At 38.1% G+C, this 12674-nt stretch overlaps 1 protein-coding gene across 2 annotated transcripts in view; it reads left to right on the top strand.

Annotated features, from left to right (window-relative positions):
- The window catches only part of GMDS (GDP-mannose 4,6-dehydratase), a 408287-nt gene that overhangs the window by 152332 nt on the left and 243281 nt on the right, over positions 1–12674 (top strand). For both annotated transcript variants that reach the window (XM_030235341.2, XM_050970557.1), the window contains exons 5-6: positions 984–1176; positions 2083–2187. In XM_030235341.2, the coding sequence (XP_030091201.1) occupies positions 984–1176; positions 2083–2187 (298 nt within the window). The remainder of the gene's footprint in view (positions 1–983; positions 1177–2082; positions 2188–12674) is intronic.

Raw genomic sequence — 12674 nt, 5'->3', positions numbered from 1 at the left:
GAAAAACAGCCTGTACCTCAAAAAAAAAAAAAAAAAAAAAAAAGAGTGAGCTCCCTTCTAAGCATGTTTTCTCCTGTCTTCAGATTGGGGTGGTCACAGCACACCTCTTGCCTTCAGCTTACAAGTTCCAGGTGTTTTTTTCTTCTTCTGTAACTGCAAAGAAAATAATTAATGTGTTTTTGAAGCAGTCTGAAAGGTTAGACTTGAGCACTGATTGTGGCATAGGCCACAAGACAAACTCATCGTAAAGGTAACTAAAAATACTGGAGTGGGGAGAGAAAAAGGAATCTTGGCCCACCAGTGGGCATGACTTTATTATCATACTTTGAAGAATATGTCAGCTGGAGATGTCAGGGTATTTTTGCATACCTCCAACCCTTTGCTGTCACATTTTATGATCTCTCTAAGCTCTGTGCAAAAGCCACAGCTCTGGTACACCTTGGTCAGATAGTGTCAGGAGTCTCATTTGATAGCAGGTATTTCTACTCTTCTCTGAACTTTGATGTCTGTTTAAATTGCAAAACCTTGGACCTTGTTAAAAGTTGGGGGGGGGATGTGGGGATTGTGCATTTTGGTGCTGTCATGCTCTCTGTCCTATTACTTTTTAAAAAATATATTTTGGGCAATTATAACCAAATTCAAGTGTGTCAAAGATATCAAGCCCAAGTGATTGTTGTGGAAACTGGCAGCTAAGATAAGAGAGTGCCTGATAATGTTCCCACCATGGGGAGGCTTACCCCTTACTTCACGTGGGAAAATAATCCCAGGCAACACCAGTCATTCGGTTTGGCTATTTATGGAACTACTCATTTATTCTTAGAAATCCTTTGAGGGTACTTTTGTAAACTGAGTATCTATTTTGTACAGAAATGTCTAGATGGTCTGTGGCAAGTGATGTATTGCTTTGGCTGGTTGCACGTGATTTTGGCATGTTCTGGTGCCCTAGTAAAATCGGTGGGTTTTTATTTCTTTCTCTCCCCAAGATTTCCTTCGACCTAGCTGAATATACTGCTGACGTTGATGGGGTTGGCACTTTACGGCTCCTAGATGCTATTAAGACCTGTGGCCTTATCAACTCTGTGAAGTTTTACCAAGCCTCCACCAGTGAACTTTTTGGAAAAGTGCAAGAAATCCCGCAAAAGGAGACCACCCCTTTTTACCCAAGATCGCCTTACGGTGAGGAGCGCTGATGGTGTGTGTGTGTGTAGTGTCTGTCTGTCTGTCTGTTCTCCCTGCTCATGTCTCAGGGCTGAAGTCATTTGGATGTGAGATTAGAATGATGATAGAGCTAAAGTGACTAGACATGTTGAGAGGCATACCTTTATGAATTACTATATAAAAAGTATTTGCTGCCATTGCCTGGGGGTTGGAAATTAGCATCTCACTTCACAAGGCCTTGTTCATTCAGCTCAGAGGTGAAGAGCTCTTGAAGAAGGGGGGGTTAGGGTGACTCCTCCTTCACAAAGGGTTGTGAGGTACCACTGAAGTGATAAAGTTTCATTTCTTCTCTTTTTTTTTTTTTTACCTAAAGGAAAGACTCCCAAGAGCTCACATCTTCCTTCGTGAACTCGTATGAAATTTGAAACACTTATTAAAGCAATGGGCATGGAGGATTTAGGTGATAAAGTTTCAAATCAATTTGAGTGTTAAGGCACCAGATTTTCACTTTTATTCCTCCAAAGTAATTTTGGTTTTGTTTTGGTTTCTTTTTAATTAACAGAGGTCACTACAGTGGCATATTTCACACGCTCTGACTGTGTTAATCATATTGTAAAAGAAAAAATGCTGTGCTTGAGTGTGTGTAAAAAAACTAGTAAGAAAGTGCCCTGATGTTTCTGGCCAGTTCAGAGGCTGCTCAGAATATGAGTATTTTCCAATTCAGCTGCTGTTTATTGGGCTGTTTTTGTTTTGTTTTGTTTTTTTTCAATAAAATTTGGTACATATAGGGAACTGATCAAATGCTAAAGCACTTTGCTGTTGAAATGTGGACTTCACCCTGCATGTGACAGAGACTTGTGTGTGTGTCTGAGCTGTGTTTGAGCCAAGCATTTATACAATAACAGTTCAAAATCATTTTTACAGGGGCAGCAAAACTGTATGCCTACTGGATTGTGGTGAACTTCAGAGAAGCCTACAATCTCTTTGCTGTGAATGGCATCCTCTTCAATCATGAGAGCCCCAGAAGAGGTTAGAAAATCTGTGTGAAACTGTTTCCAGCCTTGTGTATATCTGATTGGAAAAAATGGAACAATGCATCCACAGGTTTCATTCAAACTTGCCAGAATTCTGTAGGGAAGGTGTCACGACTTGCAGCCTACCCATGGCATTTGGTGCAGCCCTCCTGGCAGACTCAGAGCCTCAGAGCTCAAGAACAGCAGCTTTCCCCTTCAAGCATTGTATTGCATTTTGTAGCTCATGAACACCGAAGAGAAGTTTGGGTATCTAATTTCGTGTCCCTGTTGATAATAAGTAAAGGCAGAAATGTTAATGTGACACTTTGAAAAAGGCCGGTTTTCTAAGCATTTATTTGGGCAACTGCATAACAGATGCAGTTTCAGGTGTGACATACTCAAGATTTTAATTTGTGTATAAATGTCAAATTTAGAGGCAGAAATAATGGATGCTCTAAGTTCTTAAGGCTAATTAGTACAGCCTGGTATATTTTGAAAAAAATTTGAATTATAGCCCATACTGTTTTACAAGATGGCTTTTAACACATGGCTTTAAAATGCATTTCAGTTTAATCCTTAATAGCAATGCAGCTTAAATTCCACTTAATCATCCCTTTTCCCCTTGCAGTACTTTATGAACAATTAATGCTGGTATTTAGTTTGAGTAAGACTCCGTGGTTGATTAGAAGTCTCTTTTACAATGACAGTTTTCCTCTGCCCTTTAAGTTTGTGACTGTTGAAAACACTCTAAAATTAAACTTTAAATTAACATGGAAAACTGGATTCTCAGTGCAGAAGCCTTTTATTGTGGTCTGTTTCTAAATGAAAAATAAATTCAAGTTTTACAGGAATGCTATTATATAAATTATAGCCTGGCACAAAATAGAAGATTTTTAATCATACTTGTATGGTACTTATATAAAACAGACCATAATTTCAACTCTGCTTTAAAGGAGAAACAAAATAAGAGGAGGAAAAAGGAGTCCATGTCAATAGGATTTAAATATTCATTTTGGTCTTTGGGAGTCACAGCTGTGAAACCTCATCATACAGTGGGTAGGCAGCATTTACAGTAATTGGTGGCAGAAGCTGGTGTATCACTTCATGGAGCAAATAAAGCACAAGTTCAAAATTAAAGGGGAATCATATTCACTAGATTATTTAATTTAGAAGCCGTAATACTTTGCTTTCTATTAAAGAGTTTACTGAGGTGTATTCATAGTGTGGTGTAAACTAATGCTTAAATTGCTCTGAGTTATCACTGTGCAATCAAAACATTCTGACCAGTGTAAAAAATGTGGGAATGTGTAATAAAAAATATGAGCAGGGCATGATTTCTAATAACTCTAAGGAGCTACAAGGTGAGATGAAAATTTTATGAACACTTACTGTTTCTGATGCTCTGGTATAGACTCGTGCCATTTTGAAGGAGGAAAACTTCAGTACTTGTTGCTATTTTGATCCCTCTGGTGTTTGCTTTAACACTACTGCAATAGGGTTTCCAATCTGAGGTCTCTTTTCAACACATTTAATGTCCCCATGGAGCACTCGGGTCTGTGCTTTGAAGCCTCAGGCTGTACTTTTCATTGTGTGTGGGTTTGCTGGGTGAAGATTTGGACCCCTTATGCCATGAACAGGAATCTTGTCCTAGAAATGGTTTCAGATGACTCTTTTTGCCTTAGAAGGAGTACTTGCCATGAAAGCAACTGTAACCACAAACCAGTGTTACTTGCACAGCGTTTCTGTGGGAAAAGGGTTGGAAACTATACTATACAGATAAGAACATGATATAAGAGTAGTTTTGAGATTGCTTCTTGATAGCCATTCATCACTTTCTTAATATTTTTGAAGATTGCAAAGGCACTTCAGGAGGAAAAGAGGATTTAACTGGAATTTCTAACTCCTATGCAAAGCTGGTAATATCCATGGAAATTTTAGAATGCTTCATGGTTTAGCCTTTTTTTATACTGATTTCAAAGATTGGGAATAGCTAAATAAATCAATACATGTTTTCTTCCCATACTATATACCACTATTTCAGTTGGTTTAGGGTTACACTGAATGCATCAAATGCAATATCCCATTGATGGTGGTATTATTTGCATCTTGTCCACACAAAACCTAATGCCCAGGAATCAGAGTAGAGCAGTAGGCTGCAGCAGTGCCACTTGCTGAGGTGCAGAATTGATCACTTCTGGCAGACAGTACATACCTGAATTTTAAATCATACTTTTGAAAATTTCTGTAAGTTTCTTACACAAAATGTATTTATGGGGGAAATTGTAAAGAGACAAACTCTAATATTCCTTGTAGCTAGGGATCTGTGAAATATCCTACACTGGAAGGCAATGGTGAGGATGAACAGAATGCATTTTTCATACCTTGAAGCCTGCACTGTGGGCTGTGATCAAATATAGAAGTATTTGTATTTGAAGTAGGAGTACTCATGTTGAAAGATGGTGACTTGCAGTTGCCTGCCAAGCTGGTCACTGATGTTGAATTGAACAAACAATTGTAAGGAGTTTGCTTCATGATCTGTATTGCAAATATGTGTTTGGGGTTGCTTGAAAAATCACCCACAAAGTTTTAGCAAAAACGGGTTTAATATGAATTTATAAAAACATGACATAAGGTTTGATGGCAAGGTTCTATACTGCATGGATGAAACATATAAATAAATAGTGAGTTAGAATCAATTTGGAGTGATTTGCACAGAGACTATAAGGGTTGAAGTGTAAGGGAGACCTATTGAGTCAAATTTATAAACTCCTGATGCAGCTTATGTAGCTAATTCCAGTCTTAGTGTCAGACCTTTACAATTATTTATGTCCAAAAAATTAATTTTTGCATTCATTAGTATTAATTTAGCATGCTATCAGCAACTTACTGAGAATCTGTTGTGAATAAAGGGTCTCTCCACGGTGATACCTCAGTCTCAGGTAAAGAATCTCAGACCTTGAGATGAGTCCGAGATCAAGGGGAAAGGCACTGGAAAGCAGCAAACCTGTAATTTAAATAGAACTGAAACTGCATTGAGTCAAAGTTTTTAGTAGAAAAACTCTCTCAGGCTCAAGGAGCAGCTTTGGGAAGTGTCCTAACTCAAGGAGGGATCACTGTCACACAGCCATGCTGCCTTTCAGAAAGAGATCAAAGAAGGCTCAATTAGACTGTCATTTTATGGGATAAAGTGGTTGCCTTGTAGTTGAATTACACATGATGGGGAAAGTATGTATGAGACCCTTTGGACCCTCAACTGTCTTTGTTCTTCACTTACTGAGTCTTGGAAAAGCCACCCACTATTCATGTGTTCCAAGCATCAATGCACCCTGGGTTGGTCTGACCCTTTGTGGATTTCCTGGAGGAGTTCCTGGCCCACCTGCAGCTCAGGTGTTTACATCCTTTGGAGCCTGTACCAAGCTATTGCTAGTTTGGATAAGGGGGCCAAGTGCATCTGCCACAAACCCTCTTTATATTGTGTTCTGATATTGTAGTGCTGGGCAGCAGTGCACAAGCCTAGTGAAAATGAGAACTGCCTAATCTCAAGAGCTGCTTCCCTATAAAAGGAGTTCAGGAATCTACACCTCTTCTTTCAGAATGCCAATTCTTCTTCTGAGCCTTTCCAGCTTAAACTCAGAAAGGAGCACCAGTAGTTAATCTCGCGTAGCCTGTAAAATAATAGAGAAGTCTGCACAGAGTTCATAAGGGTAAAGAGTGCTTAAGTCTAATATGAAAGGTTTCATATTTCTCAGAATTACAAAGGCTTGAGAGAAGTGCTGGATTTGGGAACATTTGGTTTTCTACTTTTATCTTGCTCTCTAAGAGAAAGACAGTAACAGGAGTAGTTCTAAGATGTGACGCCACAGTGTAAAGCTGAGCACTTAAGTTCACTGTGTGGGCTTCCTTTTAAGTATGATGTTTCATGTTCTGACAATCAGAGTGACTTTACAAAAACACCAGTGATAAATCTGAGATTGGCTGAACCCACTGAGCCTTATATCTTAATTTGGGAATAGTACAGCATTATTAAATTGCACAAATACTTGGGTCTATACTCAAGAGATACATATGCATGTAAGAACAGAAAATATTCTCTAAAATTTCATATGAAGTAAAATTAGTGGCTGTGTTAGACTAATCTTAATAAAATATACACCTACTTTGAGCCTTTCTGTTATTTTCTTTATATTATACACACTGCCTCTCATTTCGCTTAGTCACTTTTACAGTTTTGTAAGATGAAATAGTCACTTTTTGACCAGTGCATACTTTTTAGCTCACATAAATCAACACAGCTGCACTGAAGCGAGTAGGGTCGTGTTGATTTATGCCAGCTGAGGGTCTGGCATAGTACTTCCAGTAATAGTCTGGTAATGTAAGATAAGCATGACTAGCTTCCTTTGGGGAAAAGACCTGTATTAGCAGTATACTTTGGTAAAGCTAATTTCTTCAGTTACTTTCATCCATTTTATCCAGGTATAGCTCAAGAGTTTCGTGATTTATGGTCATGCCAAGGTCAATGGGATCTTCCATTTCTGAAGCTTATTTATTGTCTAAGTATGGCACGAGCTGAAAAGCAGTATGCTCTACAGTAGCTACAGGCAGTCTCTGTATTCAAAAATGAACAAAAGAAAACCTAAAAAACTTTTCCAGGCTAATGTTTGGTTTTTTACCCTCCCCCTCAGAACAACGTGATGGGATACCCAGTGGGGGAGGTGATAGCTATCAAGTTGCTGGTGGTAGCTGAACATGTCTCCCAGTATTACCAGTGTGGAAATGTTTGCCCTATAGCAATATTGGAAAGATATTTCTGTTCCGTGAGATGACGGTTTTGACAGTGGAAGAGTGAGGCAATTAGCAAGTCTAGTTTTCAGGAAAGCTGGGGCTTGATCCAAACCTTTTTTACCTCATTGGAAAGATTCCTGTTCTTTTGTTGGGCTCTGGATCTCACTAATACCTCCTTTTCTGAGTGGGAAAGCAAACTGCTTGTTGTCAGTGTCATTTGTTTCGTCCCAGACAAGCCCTTACTGTTGTCTCTCTTCAGTTCTGTGTAAGAAGTTGTCTCAGGTTTACAAGATGTGCCTTTGGATGTCTGAGATAACTTTCTGATTTGGTTAACCACTTCATTGCTTGCCTCATCTGATCTTAATCTGCCAAGATGTACAAACATGTACAGCATGTTTCCTGACACAATGCAACAAAAGTTTTGTTTGGTTTTTGTTGGGTTTTTTTTTTCCCCCTAAGTAATACTTTGCCTCCATACATGACATCATTGTGTAGATCATTCAGTAGGGAATTTTTGTGTGTCTGATACCAACTCTGGTAAAGCAGTTGTCATCAGACCGTTGCTGTATAGCCAGAGGGAAAGGATACAACTGCTCATTTCTGTGATCTCTTTCAGCCAGGGTGGAAATGGCTAGGTATTAGATTGCAGGCTGAATGTTGTCAAAGTACATGTACTAAGATTAAAATGAAAAGAAATCATATCTTAAGTAGAATGGGGAGCGTTTTTTTTCTTCTGTTCTGCATCTGGGTCTCAGGTTTGCTAGAGAAAAGGGGTAAGAGGTTCCCCTACTCACTGTAAATATGCCTGTGTGTCTTTTGATGCTATGGTTTTTGTTGTTACCTTTTTTTTTTTAATTTTTGTAATCAGCTTTTAGTCTCCTTTTTGCCTTTATTTCATAGAGAAGGCAGAAGCAGATGGTGACATCTGCTACTGACTTTCACAAGAAAACTGTGCAATTCCTACTGTAGCAGCTGCTCTTCTGCATCTACTGTATAGAGATGTAGTTAACATCTGCCAGATTTCCCTTTCTCATGTCTGTGGCTGGAGACTAATCTTTTAAAACACTTTCAGTGCAAGAGAAGCTTGGTCAGCCCAGTACCACTGGAAATACTAAGGGCTTTTCTGGTGCTTTTTTTGGTAAGTTGAGGCCTGTGAAAGACATAAGTGTGTAAAATTTTAGTGTAAAGCTGCATCCATTTAATGCAAAATTTCCAAACCCATGAGAATATCTCAATAGAGAAAGTCTGCAGAGTATTGCTTGTGACTTTCCTGCTCCTTGCTGCATGGGAAGCATGCAGGCTGGCTGGTGTCATCAGGATCATCTGCCTTGCACATGGAATACTTGATGGCAAGGTACCATGGCCAATGTAAAAGGACTTACTCAGACATTTGTGTGCTATAGAGCAGCCAAGATCATTTCATGCTTTTCAGTTTGCGTGTTTCAACAGAGAAAGCATGCAGTGTCCTGGAGACATGCATTCTTACTGCCTTTTTCTCCCTGCTGCGAGACTGATCCTGCTAAGTGATCCATGCAGGTGTTCCCTTATCTACACATGCAGTCAGACATCACTGGGGATAAATGTGAGCATTACAGTCTACTTGCACAAATGCATTTGCAGCAATATTGACTGTAATAACAGAAAATTGTCAGGTAATACCTTTCCTTTGTTTTACTTAAGTACCTGCGTTTTCCCCTTGAAAAAGATCTGGTGTTACAAGATCAGTAAATTCAGTTACTTATGATGATGTTGAACATGCTGCTGACCAATTAATACAGATCAGAGCATATGAAAATATGTGGAAATTTTTGTCTGGTTCTTATGGTGCTAACAAGCTCTATTAACCTTGTGTTTCTAGTGCCACTTTCCAACACTAAGTGCTAGCCAGCACTAAGATATGAAGGCAGTGCAACCCCACCAAATATGTGAGTGGGTTTCCCTTCATTAAACCGTGTTTTAAAAGCAGTACCAGACATCTGAAATAAGAACTGGAGGGTGAGACCATTTCTGCATGCCCTTAGTCTTGGGCATCCAGGTAATCCAGGTCAGTGCCGTGTAACTTGTCACATATGGGAATGAAATAATCATGTACATGAACTGAATCAGGATATAAAAAGATATTTTTCTAAAGTGACTAACTGATGAAGTAAGATACTGTGTTGAACAGTCTGACAACTGAAATCTTTTAGATTCGGTCTTTGAAACAATAGTTCATGGTAATCTTTACCACCTCTTATTTTTTTTTCCTTTTCAATCTCAAAAAAATCCCTGATTATTCACTTCTCTATCTGATGTACTTTTCTGGGGTTTGCCACCAGTATATCTAAATAGTTATGGATATAGCTTGTACAAAAAATAAGTAATTTTTGCCTGTGGGTTTAGATTTTTTGGAACAGCTGCATTCACAACTCAGATCTCTCCTTGAGCAAATTATTATCTTATCAAGAGCATCTTTTCATCATTAAATCATGTGCTCCCTTGTGGCTTGTACTGTGTTGAGAAAAAAAGTAGATTTCAAGTTTTGCTATCTTCTATGATTGATTTCAACTTTTTTTTTAACCTAAAAAAAGAAGTCAGAGTATCTCCACAATTTACAAAATTTCAAAGCTGTTTAGTTTAGAAAGCTTTACCAAGTAATTCTTAACATTTCTCAAGTTATATTAGCATATAACAGTGCTACCTTTTCAAACTAAAACTTGCAGACTCCTTTTTTCTCTAATTAAATATCAATCAAAAGCTTTGAAATAAAGTGCTATGGCATTTATGAAAGTCCGAAATGGGAAAGGGAGTGGCAGACTATGTATCTCACCTGTAGGGTTCTTATGCCTTCAATAATACACAAACTTGTAGCAGGATTTTGAGAAATAATGTTTTATATGCCTACTCCTCAATTTTTTCCCCTTTGTTGCATTTATTTTTCCCCAGGCAAAGCACAATTGAAAATGTTACCATTGTGCTGTTCTTGTGCTTGTATAAATGAGAACATGAAGTGAAATACAAGCAAGAGCTGTAAGATTAACACCTTGCATTTTACAAACTAGCTTAAAGTGAATGTGGAGTTTGCAGAAGGTCAGAAGAACAGAACTGGTTTCAGCCAGAAGTCCATTTAGCCAACTTACCCCATTGCTGGAGCATGAGGAGAGAGTATAGACAGAAGAGATACAGTATGGTCATCTCAGATCTCAGTAGCTGATGGGTAGGATGCTCAGTAGATGATGCCCAAAAGATTCAACTCCAGTCCACTGCCTGTTCATTCCAGGGCTCTGTGGGAATGCAGTCCAAGCTGCTGCTTGTGAGATCCTCTCTGAAGGAAACCACTTTATCTGGGGAACAACAACTCCTTTGAATGCAGGCTAAAGTCATAGTTCCGTGGTACCCGGAGCCTAGGACAAGAGAGCATACTGCAGGATACAGTTTTCCCAGATGTGGGGACTCAGCCACAGCCAACCTCTTCTGTATTTCTTGCTTTTTTCAAGAAACTCCTTGAGCCATTTTTGCTTGCAGTTGCATCTACATGATTATTTTGTTCTTTTGTGTTTCATTAAATATCATTGTATTCTGAAATAGAGGTAAAAAAGGAAAAGAAAAAAATCATGCAAAGAGCAAAGGTCCCATCATTATTGCAAGAGATGCTGCATAAATGAATCTGTCTTACATAGCTGATATTTTGTAAGTAATAAATGTTTAATATTTTACTCATTATTGCCATATTAATTCTATCTTAAGTTTCTGAAGACTTGTGTCTTACTATTATTAAAATTCTGTCAAATATATACATTTTTCATGATATATTAGTGTACTGCTTTGTCTTCTTCCTGCTGTGTAATCCAACATCAGTGTTCCCCTGAGACTATGAAGTAAAAGCCATTAGAAATTGCTTACAGCTCATCTTCAGAGTCCTGGGTATCCCTGCAAAGATATTAAGTACGTGACCCTCTAGGCCTCAATCCACAACGTTCAAATTTTGGGCATCATCTAGCAGGTGCAGAAACTTGAAATCCTGGTAATACTCACAGCTTATAGGCATGGAGTGACTGGCCCATGTTAGTATCTGAAACATTTCCTCAGCAGTGTGCCTCCTGCTTTCTCTAAAATAGCTCTCCAAAAGGTTGTCAATTCCCTCTACTTAGTCATGCATAATTAAAAAAAAAATTAAATAAAAGTAAACCTAGTGAAAGTGCATGTTGTTTCAGAAAGTTATTTGAAATCAACCCATTGAGGCATTTCAGATACAGGAGACTGAACAGGAGAGACTAATTCACACTAAAACAGTTTCACCATTAGTGGTTAAAAGAGCACTACAGAAAGGTCAACTGATTATTCATCTACAAAGTTAACAGGATTCATAAAAAACAAATAAGTGAGAAATACAATGTCATTGGATATCACCTCTGATAAGATTCACCATAAATGGGGTTTTATAGCAATTGTAGGAAGGTAAGCTGCTTTATCTGAGAGAAGATGAGTGCATTTGGTCAGAGCTTGGTTTGAACTTAGGAACAGTTGTCTTTCTCTGTCTTGATTTCACTAAGTGGTTCACTTACAGTTGCTAGAAGTGTGTTTAAAAATAAGAAGTGCAACCACACAAACTTTGCATGTGTAGATAGTTTGACTTCAGAGCATTATATGCATTATGGACTTTCTGGGGATGCACAGAGCTTTTACATTTATAAGCATATCCTGTTGTCACTGAAATAGCTGAAAATCCCAACAGCTGGCAGTTTCTGCTGATTTCTGCCAGTTTTATTCATCTAATTGCAAGTATTTTTGAACAGATTTTAACTTCTGTTACAAGGAGTTATAGCGGTGTATGTACTGTCAGCTACATGTGTTTCCCACACAGTTGGTGTTTGCACACCTTACCAACCCTGTTAAAATATTTCCTTTTCAAGGATTTGCCTTTCTTAGACTCTTAAAATTTAATTATGTTCTACTTAATTGTTAGGCAATGATTGGCAAATGAAAGCTATGGCCCAAAGCATTGTAATAAAACCAGATACCCGATGCTATTTAGATGTTGCAATATCAGTTGCATATTTTGATCTGCATTGTATCTCACCCCTATAGAAAGATAACTGTTAAGACAGAGGCTTAGCAAGTTTCCCATGAAACCCTTCAGGGTTTCTCTTTGGAACAGGAAAACAAATCAAACTCAAGCCAAGAGAGAGAATACAGTATCACGTATTCTCTGCTTTCTCTGAATTTTTTGTCCTAGGACATGTGAGTTTGAGAAGCACTGCTATAGAAATGTTACAGAGATACTGATGGATTTTTATTTTTGAAGTCAAGTCCTTGATTTCATTATATTATATGTGAATAGACTTCTAGGTAGTAAAGAATTATCCAGTAAAGCAACTCAGACCTAAAGCTTACATCCTTTTTTTCCTCCTCATTTATATTTCATTGCTTACATCAAAAGAGATTTAAGGTGTTTATTCATTGCATCAATATCCATCAATAGGTGGATTTAAAACTTTACAGAAATCCTATAGTAATCCCAGGTGTAGGCAATGCGAATCTGCAAATATCTAGAGCTAATTTTGGATTTAAGACAAATCCAGAAGACATGAGAAAAACATCAGTAACACTCAGAAATATTTTACCTTCAATTTCCTTTTTCAAAATTTTGAAACAGTTGCTTTTTTAAGTTATAAATCTTATTTGTGCTTTCTTGCTGACACTTTTCTCAGCCCCACCTCATGCCCACATTCTGAGTCACTG

The sequence above is a fragment of the Serinus canaria genome, chromosome 2, assembly GCF_022539315.1.
Source record: "Serinus canaria isolate serCan28SL12 chromosome 2, serCan2020, whole genome shotgun sequence".
In the NCBI taxonomy this organism is placed as follows: Eukaryota; Metazoa; Chordata; class Aves; order Passeriformes; family Fringillidae; genus Serinus; species Serinus canaria.
This window is presented reverse-complemented; position numbering and strand designations above follow the sequence as displayed.